General features: G+C 33.3%; 6 protein-coding genes and 2 non-coding genes across 14 annotated transcripts; 3 read left to right on the top strand and 5 right to left on the bottom strand.

Annotated features, from left to right (window-relative positions):
• Positions 1 to 7826: 7826 nt before the first annotated feature.
• Positions 7827 to 9491, bottom strand: LOC108968429 (zinc finger and SCAN domain-containing protein 21-like). Its single transcript, XM_018932472.1, has 6 exons — positions 9354 to 9491; positions 8930 to 9256; positions 8528 to 8874; positions 8319 to 8453; positions 8146 to 8256; positions 7827 to 8088 (listed from the first exon to the last, which is right to left on the bottom strand). Exons 1-6 carry the CDS (start codon positions 9489 to 9491, stop codon positions 7923 to 7925), a joined length of 1224 nt encoding a protein of 407 aa, XP_018788017.1. The 3' UTR covers positions 7827 to 7922.
• Positions 9492 to 9493: 2 nt separating this feature from the next.
• On the bottom strand, positions 9494 to 11976 carry LOC108968428 (zinc finger and SCAN domain-containing protein 21-like). Its single transcript, XM_018932471.1, has 7 exons — positions 11749 to 11976; positions 11326 to 11691; positions 10655 to 11106; positions 10452 to 10586; positions 10280 to 10390; positions 10040 to 10224; positions 9494 to 9713 (listed from the first exon to the last, which is right to left on the bottom strand). Exons 1-6 carry the CDS (start codon positions 11878 to 11880, stop codon positions 10155 to 10157), a joined length of 1266 nt encoding a protein of 421 aa, XP_018788016.1. The 5' UTR covers positions 11881 to 11976; the 3' UTR covers positions 9494 to 9713; positions 10040 to 10154.
• Positions 11977 to 12170: 194 nt separating this feature from the next.
• Positions 12171 to 14405, top strand: LOC108968430 (transcription factor Ouib). The gene is made up of 5 exons (XM_018932473.1): positions 12171 to 12421; positions 12481 to 13049; positions 13121 to 13255; positions 13323 to 13433; positions 13527 to 14405. The coding sequence occupies exons 1-5, from the start codon at positions 12272 to 12274 to the stop codon at positions 13684 to 13686; spliced, it is 1125 nt and encodes a 374-aa protein (XP_018788018.1). The 5' UTR covers positions 12171 to 12271; the 3' UTR covers positions 13687 to 14405.
• A 73-nt stretch (positions 14406 to 14478) lies between these two features.
• LOC108968427 (phagocyte signaling-impaired protein) lies at positions 14479 to 19715 on the bottom strand. Of its 2 annotated transcripts, XM_018932468.1 has the most exons (9): positions 19141 to 19715; positions 18802 to 19026; positions 17609 to 17802; positions 17255 to 17553; positions 16973 to 17126; positions 16604 to 16876; positions 15149 to 16531; positions 14889 to 15087; positions 14479 to 14788 (listed from the first exon to the last, which is right to left on the bottom strand). In XM_018932468.1, exons 1-9 carry the CDS (start codon positions 19196 to 19198, stop codon positions 14604 to 14606), a joined length of 2970 nt encoding a protein of 989 aa, XP_018788013.1. In that variant the 5' UTR covers positions 19199 to 19715; the 3' UTR covers positions 14479 to 14603. The 2 variants fall into 2 exon arrangements, with proteins under 2 accessions (XP_018788013.1, XP_018788015.1); XM_018932470.1 differs by lacking the exons at positions 18802 to 19026; positions 19141 to 19715 and adding an exon at positions 17941 to 17960.
• Positions 19716 to 20458: 743 nt separating this feature from the next.
• On the top strand, positions 20459 to 22507 carry LOC108968431 (coiled-coil domain-containing protein 174). Its single transcript, XM_018932474.1, has one exon. It carries the CDS (start codon positions 20485 to 20487, stop codon positions 22231 to 22233), a length of 1749 nt encoding a protein of 582 aa, XP_018788019.1. The 5' UTR covers positions 20459 to 20484; the 3' UTR covers positions 22234 to 22507.
• A 105-nt stretch (positions 22508 to 22612) lies between these two features.
• LOC108968432 lies at positions 22613 to 25793 on the bottom strand. 6 transcript variants are annotated; one of them, XM_018932478.1, is made up of 8 exons: positions 25718 to 25793; positions 25365 to 25526; positions 24669 to 24850; positions 24209 to 24333; positions 23902 to 24143; positions 23627 to 23833; positions 23356 to 23564; positions 22613 to 23288 (listed from the first exon to the last, which is right to left on the bottom strand). In XM_018932478.1, the coding sequence occupies exons 2-8, from the start codon at positions 25479 to 25481 to the stop codon at positions 23063 to 23065; spliced, it is 1308 nt and encodes a 435-aa protein (XP_018788023.1). In that variant the 5' UTR covers positions 25482 to 25526; positions 25718 to 25793; the 3' UTR covers positions 22613 to 23062. The 6 variants fall into 6 exon arrangements, with proteins under 6 accessions (XP_018788023.1, XP_018788020.1, XP_018788021.1 ...); XM_018932475.1 differs by having other exon boundaries at positions 25575 to 25786; XM_018932476.1 differs by having other exon boundaries at positions 25365 to 25516; positions 25575 to 25786.
• Trnag-ucc lies at positions 24552 to 24623 on the top strand. Its single transcript has one exon. It is a non-coding gene; the product is annotated as a tRNA-Gly (tRNA).
• A 509-nt stretch (positions 25794 to 26302) lies between the features above and the next one.
• Trnag-ucc lies at positions 26303 to 26374 on the bottom strand. Its single transcript has one exon. It is a non-coding gene; the product is annotated as a tRNA-Gly (tRNA).
• Between the last annotated feature and the right edge of the window lie 38 nt (positions 26375 to 26412).

Below are 26412 nucleotides of genomic sequence, written 5' to 3'. Positions count from 1 at the left end.
CAAAGTTTTTCAAACGCTTTTATATATCAAACATGGAAATGTGTATAGAGATAATAAGCAATTAGTACATTGTAAATTGTGTCAGCGAGTACGCATAAAAATTCACTGATATGATAAGCTTTACTAAAGTACCATCATGGCGCAGAAGCCAAAAACGTTAAAATGAAAAAACAACAAATATTTAAAGTGATATTATAACCTGTAACTATGTATTCGGAAATTTTAACTGTTGTAGATAACATGTACACTAAGCGCTGTTCAAACAGACTTATAACCTTTTGATGTTTTTCCTGTAAAGGTTCCTCCTTAACACTACTACTTTACACTTAAGCCTCAAGAAATGTGAACATAATTAGGCGTGGACATACAAGTATTAGAATTTACTATTTGTGTGTTACAATGTGTGTTCGAGTAGCTGTAGCATTCGACTAGTATTTCCTTTTACATACTGTAGTTCTAGTAATAGTATCATATTAACGACTGTCTTAGCTGCCTGCCAAAAGCAACTACTTAGAAACAGTAATATTTAGACGGACTACAAACTTACTTACTTGCATTAACACATTAGACGCCAGATGAATTAAGCCAAAATCAAATATTCGCCAATAAAAATACTTCATTAGCACACACCAAAGAGGGTCAAGAAAGCAAGGTTGGACAAATAAACTGTTTGAAATGGAAATACTGGCAAATGTACATACATGGGAAAGTAAAACTAAATTTAGTAAAAACGTGCATACATACATACATACATATTTTACCTACAATATTATAAAGGGTCTACCAATAAGAACGACGTGATGTTGAAATAAAATAAAACACTGAAATGTGGCCAAAATTGGTTTATTTTTTTTCTGTTATGTAAGTTGTTAATATTTTGCCATTTTGAAAACAAAATTTCGGCTCCGTTTGCGCCTATTTTCGACGATCCGATGCAGCATTTCGGCAGGAATTGCGCCCAAAGTGCGTTTTACGTTGTCTTTGAGCGCTGCGAGCGTTGATGGTTGTCAAGTAACATTTAACTTAGTTCCAGAGAAAATTATCTAAAGCGGTTGAAACGCATGACCTTGGCGGCCATTTGATTGGGCCATTTCACGAAATTAACAAGTCTCCAATTTTTCACACCATATGCCCGTAAAACTTGAGGCGCCGCAACGCTCGGTTGGCAATAGAGATCGTTCGCGTAGATTTCATCACATTGCCGGCAAAAAAGTCAGGCAACATCATGTTATAATGCTCGCTATTGTTAGTAATGTCATTTCCTGTTTCATTTCGAAAGAAATAAGGCTCAATCATGACGCCTAACCACAATCCGCACCAAACAGTCAATTTTTGAGGATGCAATTGTGTTTCGTGAAACACAGCGACAATTTTATTTGTTCATGAAGCCATTAAGCTGACAAAATTCGACACAAATCCGTAAACAAACATGGTCGTCACTTGCTATCAAAATCACGTCATCCCTATTGGTAGGCGCTGTATTTATGTACATGCATTTAATTTGAACGCCTTAAAGTAAACGATATAATATTCTCAAGCAGCGTAGTAGAGTACAAGAGTTTTTTTTTAATTCTTATTATTTTGTGTTTTGTCAAGCAGCCCTCTAAGGATGTTAGTAACATTAAACCAAGTCGAAAGGAAGAACAAAACTCAATAGAGAAAATGACGTTGAAAGGCAAACGGAAACAATGTTGTTCTTAATGTAATCAGCTTAATATCTATCCGCGGAGCTGCGTGCGTGATTTTGTGTATGCGTTGTCAAGTACGTAATGAGCTGCGGAAATCAGTATTGACATCATTAGCTGCCAATACATAGATGCCTCTTAGATTGGCATTTACCAGAGCAAATTTTTTGTTGTCAAGTACAACCGTTATTTTTAGCATTAAAGTATAGAATTACAACTTTTTATCTCATTTTACTTTTAAAATGTTTTGTGCTGTGTCAGTCAGCTTAACCCACTCGTTAGCTGACAGCAGCTTCTGGTATGATAATATACACATATGGAATATGAAAGTTATTTTGAGTCGACGGCTTGATTCTTCTAGTGTTTTCTCAGAAATTTCTTGTGAAATCTTATTTTAAAAGAGTGTGGATGTCATACATTTTTGCGAATTAGGCGCTGATTTGAAGAAACTTTTCATCTTAGATAGTGCTCTCATTCCACATAGACATTATTCAAGGAAAATTGTGCAATCGCATGTGAAAAGTACGGTCGGCTTCATCGACGCTATAATACTCTTCACAGATGCATTTCATGTTGCATAAAAGGCATAATATTTTTGATCGGTCAGTTTGTATGACAGATATATGCCACAGGGGTGCAATCGGATATTGTAGTCTTGCCTATAACAATTACATATATGTACAAAATTTTATGCAGTTAATTTGCCAAATAGTTTGCTTGACAGCTACATGCTATAGTACTCCGATCTGAACAATCTATTCGGATATTATTGAGTTGTCTTTGCCAATAATCTATGCCAAATTTCGTGATGATATTTTGTCAAACTATTTTTTTTTTTTTACAAGAATTTGATTTTGAGCCAACAGTTTGTATGGCAGCTGTATGATATAGCGGTTCCGATAAATCTGTAGCTTCTTGGGGACAAAAGGGAGTGCAAATAATTTCAGATCGATATCGGAGACACTAGTTCAAAATAGTTTCAAAATAGGATCCTTCTGCGTCGATGCAGCGCTGCCAGCACAATTTCCAAGCATTGAAGGTGGCACGGAAGTCATTCTCCCCCCTCTGCCGCCTAAAAATGCTTGCTTTTCATCGGAATCATACTCAAAGATCTATGACTCGTCACCGGTGATTACGTTATTCAAAAATTTGAAGGTCACTTTCGTACGTGTTCAAATTTTCTTGACACACTTTCACTTGCCGCAGTTTCTGGACATCAGTGAGTACTTTTGGGACCAACTTCGCTCACACCTTGTGCATGTTCTAGTACTCCGTCACAATGTCATGAACCGCAGGGTTTGATAAATTTAACATCTGCGCAATTAAACGAAACTTAGTCCACGGTCTGAGTTTAAAACCTTGCGCACTCGAGTCACATTCCCGGCCCTCCAAAAGGCAAGCAAAATGACATTGAGATATGACAAGAAAAATGGATATGCATCTCCACAGCTCCATTTGGATACATATGGTACATATGTGCAAGCTCTTATATTCGCTTTATAGCCAAAGAACAATATTTTGCAACAAAGTCAAGCGTAAAAGCACACATCCGCACACATACATACAAGTATATGGTGAAGATAATATCGCTGAATCAACCATTATATAGTATGTAAGGTGTGCCACTGTGCGGCATCTCACATACTCGTATGTACAACTTTACTCTGGTCAATCACGCCGAGCATACTGATATGCCCGATGATTGCACATATAAACAAACAGACAGTTAACCTGATGTGACTGCACATCCGTATTTTACAGCCCCATCCATGGGTTTGGACATGTGTACACAAATTGACACTCAAATATGGAAACAGTGCGTGGATGCATCAGCAAAAAATATTGTAATAACAAAATAGTGAAAATTGCAACATTTTATAAGTTTCGAAAAGGCGTCCACAGTAAACTTTCAACGTATGTACGTAATGCTACTGGCGCACTAATACATGCACTCATGCGAGATGTACTCAGTTTAAGAGTTTACATACACTTTGAATTTCAAACAATTTTTATTTTTGCATTTATATCGAATATACATACATATTTATATTTGAGAATATTCCCCGAAAATTTAAAGTTGATCCGATAAAGCGTATTTGTAAATATTTTTAAACTTACTGTTTAAACGCGTTTCCAAAAGTTTAAACGCGTTTTCTCGAAACACTACTTTCAGAATCGGTGAGCAAAATTTCTCCGAAACGACTGGGTCCGATCAACTTGCAATTTTCACACGACCATCTGAAGTATATTTGTCAGCTAATGATCGAAGGTATGATATTTTTGATAAACATTTTCATATGTAAGTCTCTCTGAAGTGCAAATTTTAAATTTTCTTTCGCTAAAGCTTAATTGGGAAACCGGTAGCAGTTTGTCAAAAACCAACCATTGTAACATGTTTTTTTAAAATGGTTTTAGTTATAAAAATATTCATCACAGCTAGACAACACGTCTTTCGGCGATCTTCTTGGAGATCAGCTACTGAAGGGGATCCAATTTTTTTAAAAACGAATCCCCCATTATTAAAGTAAATTAAGCTGGTATTCTAGTCTAGAAATAAAAAATTTATATATTTTTATATATATTTAATATATTTAATATATATATATTTAATAAAATATATATAAATTTTTTTATATTCTCAAAGTTAAACTATTCAAGATCTGCAAGCGGGCTTTTAAAAATTTCAACTTATTATCGGATATACATATGTATGTATAGGTATTTTACTGCTTCGACTGGAACGCGAAACTTTAAACGCGTTTTACTGCCTCTTTCAAAATGATATCAACGAGTTCTCATGTGCTCAGTCGGCATTCCATGGCAAAATATTTTTGTTAAAATTTTCCGTTGAACCGGCGACTGCAAAATTATTGTGGATTAATATTTTTTTTGGTTTCAGACTGTTGAGGGAGTTGAAATCGGTTCACTAGCTGCTAATTTTTGAAATCTTTAACGTTTTTAGTAAAAATATTCATTAACTTTTTTGTGACACTCCAAGAATGACCTGAAATTAGGTTTGGACTGCAAATGCTCCTCAAAAATTTCACAACTAATCTGCGTTCTATTTTCACTTGCAAATAAAAATAACCCTTTAAGGGGTTATATGGATTTCCTTTGGTAAAAACAGCCTTTTTTCTAACAATTTTTTCTCCTATAAAAATTATATATTTAAAAAAATTTTTTATTTAAAAAAAATACACTATTAACAAAGCAATTCTAAAATTTTTGGAAAAAAAAATTTAAATTCAAGGGGTTAGGTGTAGTCAGAATTTTCAAAATTCAATTTCAATTTCAAATTCAAAAAAAATTGCATTTTCGTTAAGTATAATATCTTACAAGTATTCTCTGAAATTTTCACGTTGATCCGTTAATTAGTTTTTGAGTTATTCGACAAATAACAAAGGGAGCTCGGGCACTTCAAAGTGCTAGTGTGAAACTTTAAACGCGTTTTTCTCAAAACTATGTTTGTTGAACTGGTGACTACTGTAACTCGAAAACGGCTCAGTACTTATTAAAGAAATGTATACAGCTTTTAGAATACATAATAAAGTCGGGCCCGATGGAAGGATTTTCACTTTTTCGAAAATTTCGATTTTTTAAGACCAATTAACTGTTGATTTTGTCCCAAAAATTTAGAAAAAATTTCCTGAGGCCGCCATTTTGTTCATTTTTGAAAAAAAAATCCTTCGATGAGGCCTAGGATTATCTATTTATAAATCTTTTTTTTTTTTTTTGTCCGATTGACTGTTAGATGAATCTCCACAGACTTATGGTTGTCACCGCAAGTACCTTTTTTTGGAACTGGGTCAACACAAACAACTATAACTGTGGAAATTAAATTTTTACTCTGACTACTCTGATTCTGACTACCCCTAACCCCTAAGCCCTTAAAAAAGATGCATCTACGTTGGCAGGATAACTAAAAAACTGAAAAAATACGTGCTTTAGTTAAAACCTTAATTTAGATCTTGGACGAAAGAAAAAAAACTAGAAATTGACGGACATTTTTACAAAAAAAAATTAAAACTGTGCGACATTTTTGTGTAGTTGTGTTCGAAAAAAATATCCTTCGAACAAGTCTTTAAAAATTTTCTTCTTATATTATATTTATTTTATTTTCATGAGTAGAAATCTTGCCAACAGGCTTCAAAACCACATTTTCGAGAAAATCGCGTTTAAAGACGGCGCACTATCTAGTCTCGATCCTCATTCTCAAGGCTGTATCTCCGAAACTATTGCTTAGATCAACTAAAATTTAGAGAAATGTTCTAGAGGTGTTGTGGAATTAATTAAGACAATAAAAAAATCGAAAATTTGAAACCCCTAAGCCCAAGTTAACCCCTTAATTTCCTCTAATGGGGAACACTTTGTGAATAGCAAATTCCGTTTTTTCCTACACATTTTGTCTTTTCCTATTCGTCTAAACATTTTTAAGCACCATAATCAACTCTTCGCAGAAGTCCAAATATTTAGAGCCTTTCCGAAGTCAATTTGAGCCAGCAAATTGATGGTTTAGGGAGTTTATCAAAAAAATCACCGAACATTTCTTAGACAACTTTAAGCCAGCGTTTACTCATTTCCCAAACACATACGTATGTATAATTATTAATAACTGTAATAATCATAACGAATTATAAATATTCAATTTTAATGTATGCATGTTTCCATAGCCAACAACACACACATACATACTCGTTCCAAGTGTACGCATTTTCAAATAAATAACATTAAAAGGCAGAAATGGTAGTTTAAGTTTTATTATCTTATCGCGCACATACGTACATACATATGTGTGTGTCGCATACACTTCCATTTGATTGATGAATAAAACTTAACTAATGTATTACTTTATATACACGTATTATATATACTTATATATAAGTATAAGAATTTCGATAGCAGTAATATATGAAAGTCCATAAGCAAACAATCACACGAACACAAATAAAAATATATGTATACTTACTATATGAAATATAAAAACTATGAAATTATAATATTTCTGTATATTTCCAAAAATATAATATATTGATATAATAAATGTGTTCGCATGAAATTTGTTTATTACAAAATAAAGCCATGATTTACATTTTATTAAAATTATTTTAATAAGAAAATGTAAAATGTATGCTTCGGCAATATGTTTGACTAGTTTGGTTTGGCCGCTACAACAACAACCACAACAGCTAGTTTGGCATCCCGTTCGCACGACAGGCGGGTCTAGGTAACCGGAACGGACCCGGCTTTTTATAAATATGCTATACCGCTACAACAACAACTACTACTTTGGCATAACAATCGTTACCATGCAATACCAAGTATCTTACTTAACTCGACTTAAGCTGCTCTTCCAAAGAACTGTATAGAATTTTTATATTTTAATATTATTACATGGATTATAATTAAAAATTATTCCTTAATTTAACTAACTGAAGTAACTCTCAATATTAATGTTTATGTTTTTTCTGAACAAAGTGTATTTATTTATAAGAAACAAAAAAATATATAAGAACCACGTTTCAAAGATTTAAAGAAGAAGGAAGTATCAGTTTTCTGACTACAGAGTCTATGCCCTATAATACTTCCATATACCTGTCCATAAATATCTACATATACATATATGTATGCTATTAATCAATTATATACTTATTAAACATAATTGCGTTTATTACTAAATATGAACGGAATTTTTTAAATGTCTTTATATTATATGTCAATCAAAAAGAAAGAAAAAATATGTATATGGCAGAGTTAATATGTATGTATATATAGTTTTATATGTTTTATTATTTCTCTAAATAAAACTAATTAGCAAACCAAACCAAGTGTAATTCTTAACACCTCATTACAATAGTCCAACATCAAAAGATTACAATAGCCTGACTGTACTAGCAGGTTTACCTTAAATCTTGTTTATTATAATTTACAAATTTTACGTAGTATTTTTTTTCTAAATTTCCATTTTTAAGAATGAAAAGGAATTAGTTACATGATTTTTAGTATTTTCAATTTTTATTCAAGGGCTTATATTAAATGAAATAAACATAAATGCCTACTACATAAAATTTTACAAATATGTCTGAGGTCTAACATTGGTTTCTACATTCAGCATTTTACTAAACAAGTAAATAAAAAGTTGAATTTTATAGGTGCTTATTTAGTTTAAATATAACTTTTCATTTATTGCATAAACGTAATAATAATCCGGAATATTTGATAAAAATAAAATTTGGTATTTTATATTTCTAAGATCTGTGTGGTAGCAGTTACTACTTCATGATAACTTTCCAATGTTTCCACTTCTATCGGCTCGATTTTGACTCCAACGCCTTTTCGCTCATGTGTCATTTTGTGATTTCGCAGTTTGTAAGCTTGTTGAAAGCCTTTTCCACAAATATCACATCTGCATAAATGAACAATTAAAAACCTGTAGCAAAATATGTACAAAGGTAAAACTTACACATGTGGCTTTTCTCCCGTGTGTATCATTTTGTGAAATTTCAAAGTATTCGTGTATGTAAAGGATTTTCCACAAACATCGCACACATATGGCCTTTCATTCGTATGAATGCTATTTATAAAATAAATATACAATATATTTATAATAATTAAGACTATTTCAGAACAACATACCGATGATGTTTATTGCGTGTGGAAAGGTCAGCAAAAGCTGCAGGACAATAACTGCATTTATATGGCCGATTCCCGGTGTGTGTATTCATATGCCGCGTTAATTGCTGTGTCTGCGCGAAGCAGTGTCCACAAATCCTGCAATCATATTGTGTATTATAAATACGAAAATAATATTTGCTTGAATATTTTACATATTTATTAATACTTACTCGCACTCATGCGGTTTGATACCCTTATGCAATTTTATATGTTCTGTAAGGCGTCCTTGTGACGGATAGATGTTTCCACAAATATCACAAATATATGATGTAGGTTTGACTTTTTTCGGTTTGGGGCCTCGCTTTGCCGGCGATGTCTTCTCTTTTTTAATTAAATCTCGATTTACTGTTTGTTTGGATGATGCTGCAGCACCTTTCTTCAAATTCTTTGGCGGTCGTCCTCTACCTCGCTTAGGTGCTTCTTCTTTCATTGGTACATAATCTTCATCCGAATATTGGAATTCATAATTAATATCCTCTAAGTACTCGGCACCGTCAGAAAGAGCTGAGCCTGACCGCTATAAGTATTAAAATCATTATAAATCCATTACGATTCATTAAGTTGCTACTTACATCAATTGTGTCGAACTCTTCAAAAACATCCGCATCTTCTTCAATTGGCTCATAAATATCCAGAACTTCAGTTTCCTCCGGATCCGATAGTTCTTGCTTAATGTCAGCAAGATCAGGCTCAACTTTCAAAGCTTCTACTTCCTCCACCTCAATGGGTAAATATTCCGTTACTTCTTCCTCAACCTGAGTATCTACTACAGCTGGTGCTATAAATCTACTAAGGTGTTTATGTGAACGCTGGCAGGTAACACGAAACTTATATGCCACACGCAAATATTTTATACATTTGCAACATATTTTATCCGGATAGTGATCAAAACGTTTAATCTGCATTGAAATATATTTAATTATAGTATTATCACAAAAAAAAACAATACGGCAGAGCTATTTAGTAGAAATCACTCTGCGCGCGGCAAATACTTACTGGTACTCCGCCACACTCCAAAATCATTTGCGTCATGTCTTTTTCGTCATCTCTATCAAATATAGTCGTCATCACTTCTTCGGGTTGCTTTAAACAAACCCTGCATACAATCCATTTTTCGTTTAAACTAGATTTCATATTTGGATATTTACTATTTTGATCCTTGGTTGTGCCAATGCACCCAATTTATCTTTTGTTTTTAAGAAAATGTTACAATACGAGAACGCTGTGACGCGATGCCAGTCTGCTTGGTCTGCTTTTTCACACTTTGACACACGAAGGCTTGCAGATGTCAATCTTCGAAACATTTCGGGTACAGTTGGCAGCGCATATACAGGGTTGATTGAGCATGAAAAGGTGCTACAAAAAATATACTAAAATGCCTTAAACTACACTACTTTATAATAAATCTTATAAAAAAGTTTATTTGTCGTAATTATTTTTTCGTTCTGTTGCATAATACAAGAAATATGTGCAGTTTATGTATTCTTTATTTTATGTAAGTGCTAGAAAATGCAACGGTGAAAGTATTTTCACCTGCACATATATGTGTATGCCTCGATTAAATATGTACATATGTTTGTCATTTTTAATAATCCGTACAAAAATATTGTAAAATCAAAAGTAACCAACAAAATTTAAATCGGGAAGATTGAATAATTAATTGCAATTTTCTTTCCACTCACAAATATGCTCCAAATAGATAAAAAGAAAAAACATTTGTAACAGAAACATGAATTTATTAAAAACATTTCTTTTATCAGCAAACATGGACAGAGATAAAATAGAGTATTTCTTCCATTAAATATGAGTGCGCTCATGGGTTCTCCTGTGATGTGATTGAGTAAATTTTTTTCCACAGTATTTACAGCTAAAAAAATTTCATAATTTCAGCAAATACAAAAAACATACTCTAGTGTGCTTACTTGTATGGTTTCTCTCCTGTATGAGACATAACATGAACTTTGAGTACGTTCGAATAAGAAAACGCTTTGCCACATGTCTCGCAAATGTACGGTCGCTCCTGTGTATGAATCCTAGTTAAAGTATTATATATATTTTTTAAAATTATTTGTATATAAACGTCACTGAACACACCGTTGATGCTTAATGCAAGTAGATGGATCCGCAAAACTAGCTTCACAAAACTTGCATTTAAAAGGTCGGTTACCTGTGTGTGAATTCATATGACGAGCCAATTGGGGAGTTTGAGAAAATCGCTTATGACAAATTCTAAAAATCAAATATAAATGTATGTGCTTAAAATACGCAAAATATGTATAGGAATGCCTTGTACTTACTCGCATTCATGCGGTTTTTCTTTGGTGTGTATCCTTAAGTGTAATGTTAATTTAGACTTTTCATTATAAACATTACCACAAAAACTACAAATAAAGTTAGTAGTCGGCTTCTTTGGACAATTCCTGGAGTAACTTCCTTCGTTTTCAGTTTTATTTTTCGTGGTAGTTTTCATTGCAGTTTTTTTACGGCCTCGTACTACTGGAGTTTTTAAGGAAACAATTTTAGTACTCACTTCAAATTCACATTCGACTGCTTCACTAACTTTTTGCTGATATTTTTCAAATTTTTGTGTCGGCTCCTCACTTAAGAGATTTTCTATATGATCTTCTGAACTAAAATTTTCTTCTTTCAGTTCTTCGTATTGTGCATTGGAGTAATATACTAGTTCATCAGATTCTTCTGTATTCGCATCTTCTAAAAAATCCATTCCATCACCTTCAATTTCCACAAACTAAAAATAAGAATTAAATACATATATATTATGTCACAAAAAGCGGTCAAGTTTGGTGAGAATATAGAAATTTATACAAATTCTTAAAATATAAGTGAAAATAACGGTCGATTGGATGATCTTCCTTTAGGAAATTTGGCAACGCCTAATTTTCTATCAAGCTCGATGGCAACGCCACGTTTAAATGTAGTATCATCAGAATGCTCAGCATACACAAACCTCGGCCTCGTCCGAATCTAATATGTTATCATCAACTGCATCACAATCCTCCGAAAAGCCTTCTATAACTTCATACACAAAGTTATTATCATCGCCTCCAGCATGGCTTGGCTCATCACTTAGTACCAAAGACTTTTCACATTTTATTTTTTTAGACGAATGTTTGCTCGAATTATTTTTATTCAAAACCTGTATAAATTCATCGGTTTTATCTCCAGGTTCTTTTAGATTGCGTTCAGTAAATTGATGCAATTCCTGCCATTGTTTGACTGAGTGTTGACAAAGCTTTCGAAATTTTTCTGCTGCTTTTAGCAATAAAAGACATCTATTACATATTCGATCTGACCAATGTTTTAATTCATTCATCTAAAACAAAAGATAATTATATATAACTGTCTCTAAAGAACTGTCAATAATACACACTGCGATGGAACCATAGTCAGCTATTTGTTCAGCAAGATTGGACTCCCCGTCAAATATAGCACTCATTTCATTTTCCGATGTTTTCAAGCAGATTCGGCAAACGATCCATTTACTTACAGAGTGTTCGTTCATTGTTTTTACTATTCAAAGAGTTCACAAAATATTTTATTTACAACTAGCTTTTAATAATATAGTTGGCAATGAAGTATGCTGTTTCTTCGTTGCCAAAGTCTGTTTGGCATACTATCGCCAAACTGTTCTCAGATCGAATGAGTTTTTGTAGCTAAGTGTTGTATTTTTTTGGCACATTTTCGAAAAAATCTAATTTTTTCATTTCCACTTATATGGAAAATAAAATTATCAACAAAATTATAAATCTGTTTGGCAACACCGTCACGCATTCTGACGTTCTCTATTGTTAGTGGCTCAATGTTTACAATAATTTAATATTGGGAAGAACTTACATTATTTTTTACCACATTAAGAGCATATATTAATTGCAATTTATTGAAAATAAGTTGTGATGGATGTTAAGTTGGAAGTTGATACATTGTCAATGTGTCGTATATGCCTTCAAAATAGTGAAGAAGGTGAAGAAATGGCGTCTATTTTCGACCAAGATGCCGATTCAATTTGTCTGTACGAAAAAATTGAGAGTTGTGGAGGCATAAAGGCAAATTTATAAATATATATGAGATGTCTAAAATTTTCAAGATCATTTTTTTTTAACAGATTCTAACCGAACCAGAACTTCCCACGCGTATTTGCACAAAATGTAATGCTTTCCTTACTATAGCACATAAGTTTCGTATAATATGCAAAAACTCGGACGATTATCTGCGTGAATTTGTTTGCAAATCTTCTGATGACTGCGAAGATGAGGATAATATTTCAGAGTACGTTATGGAGTACAGTCCAAAAACATCAGTTGCACAAAGTCAGCAGCAAACGAGTCAAAATAACGACGAGACGCAAGCGATTGATTATGAAAAAGTAGTAGTGTACTCAGAAATGTGGTTGCAGGATGGAGACAATGAAGACGATCTAATTGTTGAAGATCACGGAGATGGTTCACAGCATTTCCAAAACACTCAAAACCAGAATACAAACCCCAGCCCTTCAAGGAAAACCTTAGGTATATCGTCGGACGGTGCGGCTGTTATACGTGTAAGAAATGACAGACAACTAAATAAGGAGAAACAAATTCACATATGCGACATATGTGGTAATGTGTATCCGCGTAAATATGCGCTAGAGGCGCATATGAGGCGACATCGTAATGAACGACCATATGAATGCGAGTAAGTAACATAACAGTTGTATTTATTGTAGAAAACTTTATAAACGAAACACATATCTTGATTGTTCGCAGAATCTGTTCGCAATCATTTCATTTAAATTTCCAACTAACGCGGCATATACGCAAACATACTGGTGTGCGGCCATATGCGTGCCAGTATTGCAAAAGGACATTTGCTGATCGATCCACAATGCTTAAGCATGAGAGGTACAGTGCCATTTGTTAATTATTTTATCGACAATATGTAACGTAAATATGTAACATATCTGAATAGGATTCATCGCAATGAGAGGCCTTATACATGCGACGTTTGTGGGAAAAGCTTTACCTATTCCAGTGTTCTAAAAGTACATACGCTAACACACACGGGCGAAAAACCTTTTACGTATGTAATTACTCATGACTAATATTTATATGTTAATTACTGAGTATTTAAAGTTTTGTTTTTAATACAATGTATATTATGTACCAAATCTAGATGTGGCATTTGCGGTAAACGATTTTCTCGCGCTCATCACCTGCGAGCGCATTTGGAAACGCTGTTGCATCAGAGTGATCCTCGTTCCAAAATACTGCTGAAGCAAATCAAGCGTGAAGAAGGTCTGGGAAACGTATGTGAAGATTTACTAAATGCGTAATAAAGACTTGTCACGACAGTGACATTGGCTACAAAGTGTAGAGATTATAGCCTGTAAAACATTTGATTTTTTCGAAGTTAAACCATGGCAAAATGTAAATCCCACCCATGAGAAGATATGGGTATAACTTTTGATTAAATAATTTTGCTTGTCTGAAGAGTCTGTTTGTAAAACTAAAAATATTTTTAAATTGTCCAATCCGATCATTTTAAAAGTAGCTAGTACGATTGTGTTTATATGCCTCCGATTTTTTTTTTTTACAGTTAAGCTAAATATTAAAGTCACAGTAACAGTGATTATATGAATGTTGGCACAAAATATCACACTTTTGTTTTCACGTTTTGTGAAATATTTTTTCTCAATCATAGTTAACTAGCAGCGAAAATAATTACATTTTTTACATTACACACAGAATATTTACTTTTATTGTATCAAATATACAGAAATTCATTGGTGAAACTTTGTGATAGACTTTGTTGTTTAAAGTGCAAAACAGTAATAATTTTCCATTGCGTTATGCTTCTAGAATGTAGAGAAATCAAATGTAATAAAGATCCCAATTAGGTTTATTTTTGTTTTAACTAAAAATTAAATAACAAAACATACGCGTTTATTGTCAATAACTTCTATGCAAACGCTTTAATTACATAATAATAAAAATTGATGCATGGAAGCGTACTGTCTCACTCAGTTTTCTTTTCTATTTAATTTGAAACAAACTATCCTAGTGTTTTAATTTGTTATTATAAACTTGCTCCAACTTTTTATTACAATATGGATGTTCATTGCATTTTCTCATTTAATTTCATGTTTTCGTTTTAAAACTTCTGAATTTTATGTTTTCTGTTAAATATTTTGTTTGATTTGCACAGCAAAGAAAAACACGGTTGTAAGTCGCAACGATTGTTGTTAGAAATCTACTTGCTCAGCATACGCATTTTGTCTTTGATTAAATTCCGGAGTTCCGCAACCATGAGCTCATGAGATTCCTTAAATACTGACGCGACATCACCAATGAGAGTTGCTTCTACTTCTGGCTTAAGCGACATATCCGCCATAAAAGAGTTTAGTTCTCGAGCCAAAGTCGGAGTTTTCCAACTAGCTGCAAAACAAAGAAAACAACATTTTTTTTAAATGAACTTCGTGATCCAAATTATCTGTATATTAATTTTTTGAATATACTATATACACATTATACGTACTTATGGCAGTTTCGCAACTTTGAAATTGTTTTCTCAGGTGACGCATTAACTCAATCACTAATTGGCTACGTTCCTTCTCATTTACGATATTCAAATCACTATTGCTTTCTTGACCGGCCTTCTTTCGGGGTTTGGTCTTGGCAGGTTGTTGTAATTTTTCATATATAACCGATAATACAAAAGCGTATAACGACAATATCTAGAATAAGAATAACAAATTAATTGAAGGCACTTTTGTTTATTTTTCGACACACACTAACTTCTAAACACGCAGCCACCTTATTCTGCCATTCGCGTCTACGCCAAAGGCCATCCGCCGCTGAGTCACTTTCCGTTATAACCTGTACACAAAGTTGTACAATTTTCGACGCATTGTCGCTAACCACTTTACATTGAATTGGCAAATTACTCGCTCCGCTGTATAGATCCAGAACAAGCTGTGCGAGCGAACTGAAGAACTCCTCATATGGCACTTCAAGCAACAGATGCAATCTAGTTGGTAACAAATTGACTAGAAAACGATTTGACAGTGGCTTGTAGTTCATGAGACGCAGGCGTTGAAATAATCCAGACCATGAATCGCGAAGCAATTCGATCGTATCGGTTTCTCTTGCGCTTTCCATATCATTGGAGTTGCTGTTGCTATTCGCATTAACGGTTTTTTGATTCGTTTTCTTGCAATTAATATTTTTATCGATGTTTTGTTTATCTTCCGCTACATTTGCTATGTCGAAATTTGGTTTTTGGTGAAAAATGTCGACAAACGATGCTACTAAACGCAACTGAAGTTGGCGTATTTGCAACACTTCCACTTCTTGGTCAAACGATTCTTTGCGTTCCTCGTCAACATTAACTAAATGCACCGGGTCCCAGCGTATCAAGGCGCCTAAATCGCGATTGTCCGATAATTCATTCCATGAAATGCGATCCTCAGCAGGCTCAATGCTCATAGCTGTATATGCCGCTAGATTTTGTCGCACATTACCATATAACATAACCAAATCACACAATTGCGCTTCTATGGAAGTGCTGACATAGTGAATGCTATTTGTAAAACGTTCCTTAAAATTCATGAACTCTTCAAGTTTAGAGAATGTACAAAACCGATATGTAAATGTAATATACTCTAAGCGTTCCTTGTAGCTGTTGGTGAAAAATTTCAATGTCGCATCAAAAACTGTGCGTGCCATTGAGAAACGACCACACAATGGCAATAAATTGCAATGAATGTAACTCATCGAGTCGAGCTGTATTTGCTTGATATCCAAGTAATCGTACATTTCTTGTGCGCCCAACATGCAACCGAACATATGATATATCTTTAGGCTAAGCAATTTTACATGAAAATTGCTGGTGCTATTACGAAGTACATATTGTAACAGACAGAGCGCTTCAAAAATTCGATCCGATCGTTGTTCTCTCAAGCTTACATCATACATAACATTTGCGGACAGTAGCGCATATGGATCAGATGGACCCATATCGGTGTGTAGTAAATTCTTACCAAAAGAACTTAAACCGTGTTCGTAGTGCAATTTTAGGGCAGTGTAAAATGCAAGTAAATGTTCCGTTTGCAAGTCTAAATGTGAGCCACAAATGCGTGAAATCTGCAAAGCACAGATGTGCTTTTGCATTTGTTCTTTCTAAAGTATCACACGAAAAATTGTTTTATAATATTATTGTAAAAACAGGTTGTTTATCGTCATATTACTTACATCCTGTGGTAGTGTAGTGGAGCTAATTCCACTCTCCAGTAAAAGCTTACTAGCTAACTGTTGACGACCTTCCATACTAATGGAGGGCAGGAAGAGCGCAATGTCATGAGTACAACAAGGTTTGTCGCCAAAGAGCCGAAAATACTCATTAATCAATACAGAAAAGTCACCAAGTAAAGCTTCTGCATCCAAATTTTGTGCACGCATTCGCTTATGTAGTTCCAGGCGCGCTAAATACGGTCCACGTACTTTGCGTTCACCGGTTTCGATCATCTGTAGAGTTAACAAAAGAAGTATTGTAAATTTTAATAAAACAAACAATATATATATATATATATAACATATTAATGAAATACTTAGATAGCATACCTGACAAAGAAAATCATGGCATTCATCTAGGGTACTTAATTCGCTTATGGCTGTTTCATCGTTAGTTTTCTCGGTGAGAGTGTTTTCTGAGGCATCTTTCAGCAATTGAAAACAACTTATTAAGTAATCTTGATAATAGTCCCAACGATCTCGACTTTAAAATAATTAAATTTATATTACCTACATTAATCTTAATTCTATTTTTTTTTTTCAAATGTAGTTTAGCATTTATTTCTATTATCATTTTTTATATTTGTAAAGTTGTAAAACAAAATTACTTACTCATCTTTTAACAATTCTTTTAGAAGGGTATTTGTCTCTTGCCACATTTTCAACTCTTTTAACAAATCGATTTTCATATAAACGGGAGCGCCAGGATACAGCTTTTCACATAGTTCGCCGCTCATGAACTCCAAAGCATCTTTATACTTTTTCTGTAGTTTTAAAATATGCAAATAAAGAAAGACTTCTTGTTCAGACTCGAGTTTATTTTCATTGATCATTTTTTCTACCATGCGCTGCGCAAGCGCTAAGTAAATTTTGGTCTTTTCCGGAAATTTACTTTCAGGTCCACGTATGCCCTAAAATTATAGTGAAATTGTAAACCACATGTCAAGCGAAACTCAATTTGAATACCTGAAGAACAACACTCATTACAGCCCAAAAATAATACGCCGTCTTTGGTTGGGCTTTATATAATTGCAGCGCAACAGATTGCTGCGATTTAAAATCCTCCAACCGCACATGAGATATAAAAAGATGGGCTAATAGTTCCTCATTACCGGGTGATTGTTTTACGGCATTATTATACAAATATACAATCTTGTCCACTGTAAATTAAAAAATATGTACATATTACCATTATTATGAATCTGATTTATGACTAAAGATTATATGTAGCTTATCTCCACCCTCTTAATAATTAAACGTTTTATTAAATAATATTTTTTCTCTAGCATCCGTGGTACTTATGATATGTAGTGCGGTATCACGGCAATGGTCGTCTATACTTTTGGCTATATGAATTTTGTCGCATGCCCAATATGAATAATGTGCATTTGGCGGCAGACAAAAAACTAAAATTATATTTTAATGAGTGCAACCAAATTTCTGTGAATATGTAATTGCGTGGAACGCTACCAACAAAGTATTCGGTTAAATTGTTTTGTGAAACTTTCTAGGCATTGCGAATTGACTGACTGATTCTAGAGTTTTTATATGGGTATGTATTGTACAATTAAAAATATTTGAACATCAATTAGCCTTTAAGAGTAAGCATTTAAAAAATTTTATACAAATTTTTCCTAAAAACTAAATTTTTTTCTGCTAACTCGATGTTATGTTATGCTGTGCGGTGAATACAGTATAAAAATAAAGAATCCACACTTATGCGTTTACAAGCGTGTAGTATATATATAGTATATACATATGTAGATCAGAATCAAAAACCATCTACACATTCCATTTGGGTGCTTGGCAATTTTTTTGCTTACATTTAATGATAATGAATGTATGTGTATATATACATTAGGGTATACTAAAAAAGATATATAAATGAATATCATTTTAATGACAGCTTATTATAAGTTCATAGCTCTAATGGATATACATACATGCATTATAATAAAATAAGAGTTTGAAAGTCGCAAGCCCAGACAGATAGTGCCCTCTTGCTCATTTTTATATATAAGAATAAAATAATTTCCTTCCAAAAAATAAAACTTAAAAAAAAAACATTGTTATTAAATACTTTTTTATATTTTTTCAAGAGAACATTTACATACATAGTATATACTCTCATGGAAAAATATATTATTATATATACTTACGTTGTTCCAATTCTTTATAGCAAAATGATAACACCTGTAATGTTGGATCATCTACCGGTTTCTCATTGCTCACAGTTTTTAAAACGATCTGACTCTCTTCATATCGCCCCAATCGAAGTAATGCTAACGCTTTCAATGCTCGCGCACACCACATATTTGGATGCTTTTTTAGAAGTTTTTCCGTTTCTTGAAGAGCTTTTCGGTTATTCCCAACTTCCAAACTATCTAAAAATTTCAATGAAAATGTTTGTTTCAATTAAAAATTTTGGCAAATTTTTTTCCTTATATGGAAATTCTTCCACATGCTGTTGTTACTCACACGTGCCATAAATCGCTTACCATATATTGGGCGCAACCGTCTCTCAAAGACGGTAGCGTCATGCACTTGTTGCGACATCTTTACTTTGTAATCACACTAGGCTTTATATATCCGTTTTATTTAAAAATTACTTGAAATTCAACACCTTTTTAATTTATCAATCGTAGTTTAGTCCTCAACTTCGAACACTTTTTACACAACCTATGGTCATAAGTTCTTACAAATGCATGTAGTCGGATCGTGCTTTTTTGATTATTACGAAAGCCAATGTGGTGATAGTTTTACGGAAACTACCGTAAATATTTTTTCAATGATATTTTGTTTAATAATGGCTAAATTATTTTAAGCCTTTTCAATTGCTAAATTTCCCCCGAAAATATTCCAAATATATATGTCAATTTGCTGCTACAAAACACATTTTTCCATCAAATGTCTCTCTTTTTGTCTCTTTATGTTGTTATTGTGTGTGTCTCACGTATTACTTTTATGTGATAGTCCTTTGCGCAGAATTTTTGAGTTATTACTTAATTTTTATCTATGATATTGATAAAATTAAATCTTTTTAACCGAATTGGACCTAGCCGAAAGTAAAGGAGCATACGGCAAAAGTTGCAAGAAAAGCATAGGCAAAAATAAATGTCACAAAAGTACGAGCAACTAAAGGCATGCATAATTTGAAAATACAGTGAAGGCTATAACATTGAAATTTTGCAAGTTTTTTTTGAATATTCAAAGAAACGTTTTTTACCAATATCTGAGGCATTAGAAAATGTTGCTAATATAGTAGAATTTTGTTACTCAACAAATAATACCCGCGTTATAAACAATTAATTACGTTACACATTACTGAAATTAAAGTCTGAAAGAAAATTCCTAAATTTTCAGAATTATTGAAATTTTTCTATTAATTAATAAATTATATATTTAAGTACTATCTCATAAAAAATATATGGTAAATAATTACAAAAATTTTGATTTTATTTAAAGTTTTATTATTTAACACTGTAAGTCCTTTCTTGTAAATAGCGAGTCAAATTGTCATCTAATTTTATTTCACTTCCATTCGTAAATATTTACGAAAACAGGTGTTTAATAAAATGTAAAATTTTGGTTGCCACTAAGTTAAAAAAACCCCAAAATCAAACAAAAATGCAATAGTTTATTAATGTTATTTTGTAGACTAAAATTCGTTAATAAAAATATTATGCAATGAAGTTTTCAATAGTTGGTTTAAGCAACTTTATCGTTGGTTTTAATAAATAGAATTTAATTCTTTAGTATTATTGTATGTGGCAACGACAGCTGATTTCGTCAATTTCATATCTGACACTGGTTAATTTTACAAGTAACATTAATAACAAAAGATGAATGATCCTAACAAAGCTATTAACGTGAATTTATCATCGCTTTTAAGTTTAAAAGCTGAGCTATTACGTAAACAGGCAGAGGTAAGCAAAGCAAAAACTGCCCAAGCTCAAACTCAGCCGAGTGAATATACTGCTAAAAAATTGCAAACATTCATTAATAACAACGCTGCCACGGAAGATGCTCTAAGCAATAAAAAATATAAAAAGTCTCAAACAAAAGAAGTGGAATCAAGTGAGGATGTTACTGTTTACGAGTACGAAGATACCGAGTTGGTGGAAAAGTCAAAACGCGTGCTGGAAGCAAAAAGCAAGTTCTATGAACGCATGACACGCACTGGAGGACTATTAAATTCAGATGATAACTGCTTAGTGTTATTTAATCGCAAGCACCAAGAAGAATGCAAAGACAATAACAATGCCAACAGATATGATGAGCAATGTACAGAAAACGATGCTAAAAAAAGCGAAAGTGAAAGTGAGGATGAATCGGATGAAGAAGAGGATTGGGTCGAATATACAGATTGTTTAGGGCGTACTAGAAAATGTCTACTGGAAGATTTGGAAACCATAAAAAAAAGAGATGCTGAATTGGCAGCTACTATGCCAGAACGTTTGGACCAATCTAAAGCTAATTGGATGATAAATACGAAAGACACGGATACAGCAAAACTGGATGAAGATGCACCTTTCGGTCCCATGCCATGTGAGAGTTTATTCGGTGACGGGATTTCCTTAATGTCCAAACATGATGAACAAAGGGCTAACTGGGAGCGCAAAGAGCAAGAAAATCTCGACAAGATAGATGTGCACTACCAGGATGTATTCTTTGATGAGGCTAGGCAACACGGTGTCGGTTATTATACCTTCTCCACCGATGAAGAAGAACGTAAAAAGCAACAAAAAGAATTGGAAGAAATAAGAAAAGGCACCATTGAAGAGCAGAACCGTCGGGAACAGCTCCGCACTCAGCGGGAAAAAATCATTGCAGAACGCGTGTTTGCAGCTAAAAATAGGCAACGGGCTCGTCTCGGGTTGCCTCCACTTGAAAAAGTTGAAGAAAGGGAAGAAGATGCAATTAAACAAAAAGAGACTAAGGAGGAGCGCAGAGCTAGAAAAAAAGAAGAAAAAAATAGACGAAAACAAGAAAAGTATGAAAAAGAAAGGGAGTTGGAACGTCAGAATCATCTTCGCCCGTGGGATAAGGAAAAAATATTCAGAGAAAGTAGTAATTTAGCTAAAGATGACAGCCAAAATGAGCAAGAACCAAAATGGTCCTATAAGCCAGAAAAATTGCCAATGTCTCAAGAGCAGTGGAATGAGAAGAAAAGATCTGAACGTATAACAGAATTTGCGCCCACTAACAATCCACGAGTTCAGAAACAATTGCAGCCAAAACGTAAAAATTTCACCAGTATGCCTCCACCAGAAGAACATAGTGTCATGAACAGCTCCAACAATGATAAATATTCTACAACTGAAAATTTCGCTAATTATCAGTCATCGAAAATTGATAAGAGATTTCATTGTCGCAGCTACTGTGCAGAGGCCACAGAACCGGAACGGTTAGGAGTTAACATAGCGCCACCTGTTGACTTAGATTATGTTTCGCCACCGCAAACTAAAAAGCCAAAATCCAACAATGAACTAGAGAAATCAATTGAAGCCGGTTTACGATTTCTGCGCAACAATTCCGATAAAGGAAATTTGACCACTAAATCCAGTTGGACAGCAAAGGCAGATTATTAAATAATTTAGACAGCCAATTATTTAACATACAAATATGGCTAATGCATTCTTTTTAAGCAGATAAATTTATTTAATCGTATTTATGTATATACCGTTTTCATTTACTTGTGGTTGTCGAACAAGTATGGAACGATTAACAATTTTCTTTTAAATATAAATCTATTCAAGCGACAATATTGCTACAAATTGTTATTGTCAGTATGAAGTTTTTGGTAATATTGTATATTACAAAAATTTTTCCGAAAAAAATAAAAGTAAAGCCATTCGTGCGAAATTACAGTGCAATTTTTCCATTACAAATCGGACATTACTCTTTATTTTTGCATTATTGAGGAGTACTTAAACTAAATCGAAATATTATAGCAATACTTTCACAGAAGTCGCTACGGTACATAGTGCGTGAATGTGTGCGAATTGCTTTCGAAATATTCTTTGGTTTTGGATTACAACTAATATTTTTTCATTCACCCACTTACATACATATGAATCTATAAAATATAACTACAGTCGCCTCGCTCAATCTACTCGTTTTACTGTATTAAATTACATTTATAAAATTATCATGGGAATAAAAATTAATTAGCGCTTCACATATTTGGAACATTTCTAGAGAACTGTATAACTAAAATAAGCTTATATTATATACATACTATGTACGCTTGCTTTTTAACTTGTAACCAACATAAATTTAATACATACATACATCATTTTATATACGGTTGCGCTATAAACAAAAATCGTTATAAGAAAGCTTATCTGCAGTTGTAATCTTTATATTAAGTTACACGTGCTGCCGCCGTTAGCCTTTGTAATCTGGTAATTTAGATTATTAAAGCATGCCCCTATCGACCATATCAATGACGATATCAGACATTTTTTCGCGACACAAATCGTTTGGAGGAAAATTCAAGATTGGTGCACCGGCCTCTATGTCATCATGGTGCATATTTAAGTACATGTCTGGTGCATTTTCAGACGAACATGTTGACATAGGTATAATGTCCATTGCAAGTCCTAGTGCAAAACGTCCATATTCTTTCAATTCAACGCCAAATCTACGAATAAGTCATAAAATGGGAATATTAAAGAAATAGTTTAATAAAAGAAATTGATTATACATACAGTTTTGCAAATTTTTCTGTGGTATCACATACTTCTGGTATGTTTGTGCATAATAATTTGAGCCAACCAAAAACTTCTGATGTATATAGTTTAATAAACCCGTTTAAATGTTCATCGCGCATTGCTTTTGTGGTACAACAAAATAATAAATTTGCTATATCCAATGCAATAGAACTGTAGCGAATCAGTTGAAAATCTACCAGGCAAATCTAAAAAGAGCGTAATTAGTTAAATATTTGTATGAATACATTGGTAAAAATGCATCTCTCACATCTACGGCTCGTTTTTGTTCTGTATTATCCCCGGTACATTCATAGCGATAGAGGAAATTGTTGACCCAACAATCACCGTGACAAATGGCAGAAAGTGTTGATTCCGCACTGACTAAATGAACCATTTGGGAAAAGAACGTTGAAGACCCCGCAAATTTTTTCATTGCTTCCAAATATTTGGAATCTTCCGGAAGGATATCAGAAACCTGTTGATAGAGATTGCTAGTAAATATAGAATACATTCGAATAAATAATTATATATTCCAATATTTACCATTTTAATGGCATCCTTTGTAAGCCTTTCATAGTAATTTTTGTACCAATTCGCATTTGAGGAACAAAACAGTCCTTCGGTAATATGTTCGCGCAGTCGTTCGAAATGAGCAGGATTTTCAAATTTATAAGACAAACTGAGGGCATGAAATTGAGCCATCTCTTTCAGCACCAAGTGTGTCTCTTCTAAAGTTAAACCCTTTTGGCGATCCGGCATTTGGAAGTTGCGCACGCGCAAGTCCTCTGAAAAAGTTTGAAGTTAAGTCAAAAAGTTAATTGTTCATATTTCTTCACTAGCTTATCCATACCCATTATGAGAAGATCATCACGCGCATAGTAACATTTAGGAGTGGCTCCAAAAACTTTGGATGTTTTGTGCTCTTGAAATCTCAACAGTTCTGGCATTATTTCCGTATAAAATAACACCTCATTTCTGAAATACAAAATGGTTATCAAATAAATACATACATATGTCTTACGTACATATATATATGTACATAGTTTTGGAAAATTCCAATTAATTTTTTTTTTTTAAACAAAATTATATATCAGAAATAATTTAAGTCTTTAAAATCAAAAATAAATTAAGTGTTGATATTAGACATGTTTACACCTAGTGTAAATAAGCATAGAGACAACAATAAAATTGGGGCGTCGTTGGTGTAATGGTTAGCATAGTTGCCTTCCAAGCAGTTGATCCGGGTTCGATTCCCGGCCGACGCACATTGTTTTTTTTATAATTTTTTTTATATAAATTCAATTACTTACCTAAAAAGCTTATCGCTTTTATAAGCTTCTCGACGTTGTACATTCTCCGGCATTCTCTTACAAATTAAATTCTTTTCCCATTTTTGTTTTTTACCATCCGCTGAGCTTTGTCGTTGGCCAGTTAGATGTGTGCGATATATTGTCGCCGTATAATTGTCACCGCGCCCAGAACCCTGCTCCTCCTACCGATCAGAAGCAATTAAAAATAATTATCTAGAACAAGTGCAGCTTAATAAAGCAACACAGAAAGATGTTGTATACACATGTCCATAAATATGTACATACATATGTATGTTTGTATGTATGTATGTATGTATATAAATAGTCTGACTGCACTGCATTCAATATTTCCACAATTTCAGCATTAACCGCAATACAACCGCACACAACAATGTCAAAAGCAATTGAAATCAAAGTATCCAATAGTGAAAGAACTACTTGCTTAAAAAAGATTTAATTTCTCTAACCACACTACTGACTAAGCCAATCAATCGAATGTTTGAAGTGTGTGAGGTTGCAGAGCGGTAACTGCTACCACCTTGTGATGTAACATTAAATTCATATCTGGAGTCTTATTATACAAATTGTGCTTACAAACACTTTTATTTACTTATGAACATTGTACAAATTTATTACACACAGATTTAGATATGTGAGTACGTTAATGGAATCGTTTAGAATAAATTTGTGCCATACCTCAAATCCATCGATTTCTACTTCCGGCTCTAAGTCGCGAAAGATTTCCCGATATGTTTCCAATGTTATTTTAGAACAAGATTCGCTATCTCCCGGAGTTTTATCAGTTACTCCCATAATATTTAGAACTCTTTTCCGAGTAGAATCAAAGGCTATACAAAACTGAAAGAATATTAGAAGCAGAAGGTCTTAGAATGCTGTAGACCTCACAATACAATACTTATAGTTGATTACTGTGTTTTATACTGCGAATTTTTACATATATCGTTTCTATATTATTGCAGTTAATTTTGTTGCCAATATTATTATAAAATTCGCCTTTAACTAATATGCAATGAAGACAGTTTGCGTACGAATACTTGCAGTTACAATTACAATCCTCCACTTGACGTTCTCAATGCTTTCGCGAACTTCTCGCATCGATTTTCTCTGCTGAAATTTGACAACTGTACGGGCCGCTTAGGAAGGGATGCTAAGCGGCTGTCAGTTTCAAGAATGAAATATGTACATACATTTCGTTTATGCCTTTGGTAATGTCAATTTCCGGTATACTCATAATACTTATCCTTCGTTTTATCCAACGCTGCCATATCAGAACAAATATTTGAAATAAATGTTGAACTTATAAAAAGATCTTGCATAATTTTAGGCTTAAAGATTGTACGAGTACGGATGAAAGAAAATGTGTCTACATATTTTATTTTTTAATTAAACAATTTGAATAAAACACAATTATTTCTTATTCAATAATAATTAATAAATTAGAGTTCCATAACATGAACCACTTTCTTTGAGATACACATTTTTTCTTTCCAATTATTAATTTTTGATTTTTTTTATTGATAATAATTTATTGTATACTATACAAGTATGCATATAAATTATTCTGAAAATATATCTGAAATGTATTTATAATAAAATACTAAGGGAAAAAACTGTGCGTCGGCCGGGAATCGAACCCGGATCAACTGCTTGGAAGGCAACTATGCTAACCATTACACCACCGACGCCTCTCCATTAATCATGTCAAATGTTTCATTAAACAGCA

The sequence above is a fragment of the Bactrocera latifrons genome, unplaced genomic scaffold, assembly GCF_001853355.1.
Source record: "Bactrocera latifrons isolate USDA-ARS-PBARC rearing strain unplaced genomic scaffold, ASM185335v1 scaffold_215, whole genome shotgun sequence".
In the NCBI taxonomy this organism is placed as follows: domain Eukaryota; kingdom Metazoa; phylum Arthropoda; class Insecta; order Diptera; family Tephritidae; genus Bactrocera; species Bactrocera latifrons.
The sequence above is the reverse complement of the archived record's forward strand: the minus strand, read 5'-3'. Positions and strand labels throughout refer to the sequence as shown.

Bases quoted from the DNA above. Each gene is read 5' to 3' on its own strand.
- LOC108968429 (XM_018932472.1), bottom strand. From the start codon at position 9,491: ATGAAATCTAGTTTAAACGAAAAATGGATTGTATGCAGGGTTTGTTTA. The intron at 8,454-8,527 runs GTAAGTATTAAT...ATATGATTGCAG, and splicing joins ATCAAACCGCATGAGTGCGA to GATTTGTGGACACTGCTTCG. The intron at 8,089-8,145 runs GTAAGTTTTACC...TCATTTATGCAG, and splicing joins ACGGGAGAAAAGCCACATGT to ATGTGATATTTGTGGAAAAG.
- LOC108968428 (XM_018932471.1), bottom strand. From the start codon at position 11,880: ATGAACGAACACTCTGTAAGTAAATGGATCGTTTGCCGAATCTGCTTG. The intron at 10,587-10,654 runs GTAAGTACAAGG...TTTGATTTTTAG, and splicing joins GAAAAACCGCATGAATGCGA to AATTTGTCATAAGCGATTTT. The intron at 10,391-10,451 runs GTGTGTTCAGTG...TACTTTAACTAG, and splicing joins ACTTGCATTAAGCATCAACG to GATTCATACACAGGAGCGAC.
- LOC108968430 (XM_018932473.1), top strand. From the start codon at position 12,272: ATGGATGTTAAGTTGGAAGTTGATACATTGTCAATGTGTCGTATATGC. The intron at 13,050-13,120 runs GTAAGTAACATA...GATTGTTCGCAG, and splicing joins GAACGACCATATGAATGCGA to AATCTGTTCGCAATCATTTC. The intron at 13,434-13,526 runs GTATGTAATTAC...TACCAAATCTAG, and splicing joins ACGGGCGAAAAACCTTTTAC to ATGTGGCATTTGCGGTAAAC.
- LOC108968427 (XM_018932468.1), bottom strand. From the start codon at position 19,198: ATGTCGCAACAAGTGCATGACGCTACCGTCTTTGAGAGACGGTTGCGC. The intron at 19,027-19,140 runs GTAAGCGATTTA...TGAAATTTTTAG, and splicing joins ACGGTTGCGCCCAATATATG to ATAGTTTGGAAGTTGGGAAT. The intron at 15,088-15,148 runs GTTAGTGTGTGT...TTCTTATTCTAG, and splicing joins AGGTGGCTGCGTGTTTAGAA to ATATTGTCGTTATACGCTTT.
- LOC108968431 (XM_018932474.1), top strand. From the start codon at position 20,485: ATGAATGATCCTAACAAAGCTATTAACGTGAATTTATCATCGCTTTTA.
- LOC108968432 (XM_018932478.1), bottom strand. From the start codon at position 25,481: ATGGGAGTAACTGATAAAACTCCGGGAGATAGCGAATCTTGTTCTAAA. The intron at 24,851-25,364 runs GTATGGCACAAA...TCTGATCGGTAG, and splicing joins TAGAAATCGATGGATTTGAG to GAGGAGCAGGGTTCTGGGCG. The intron at 23,834-23,901 runs GTAAATATTGGA...CTCTATCAACAG, and splicing joins CAAAGGATGCCATTAAAATG to GTTTCTGATATCCTTCCGGA.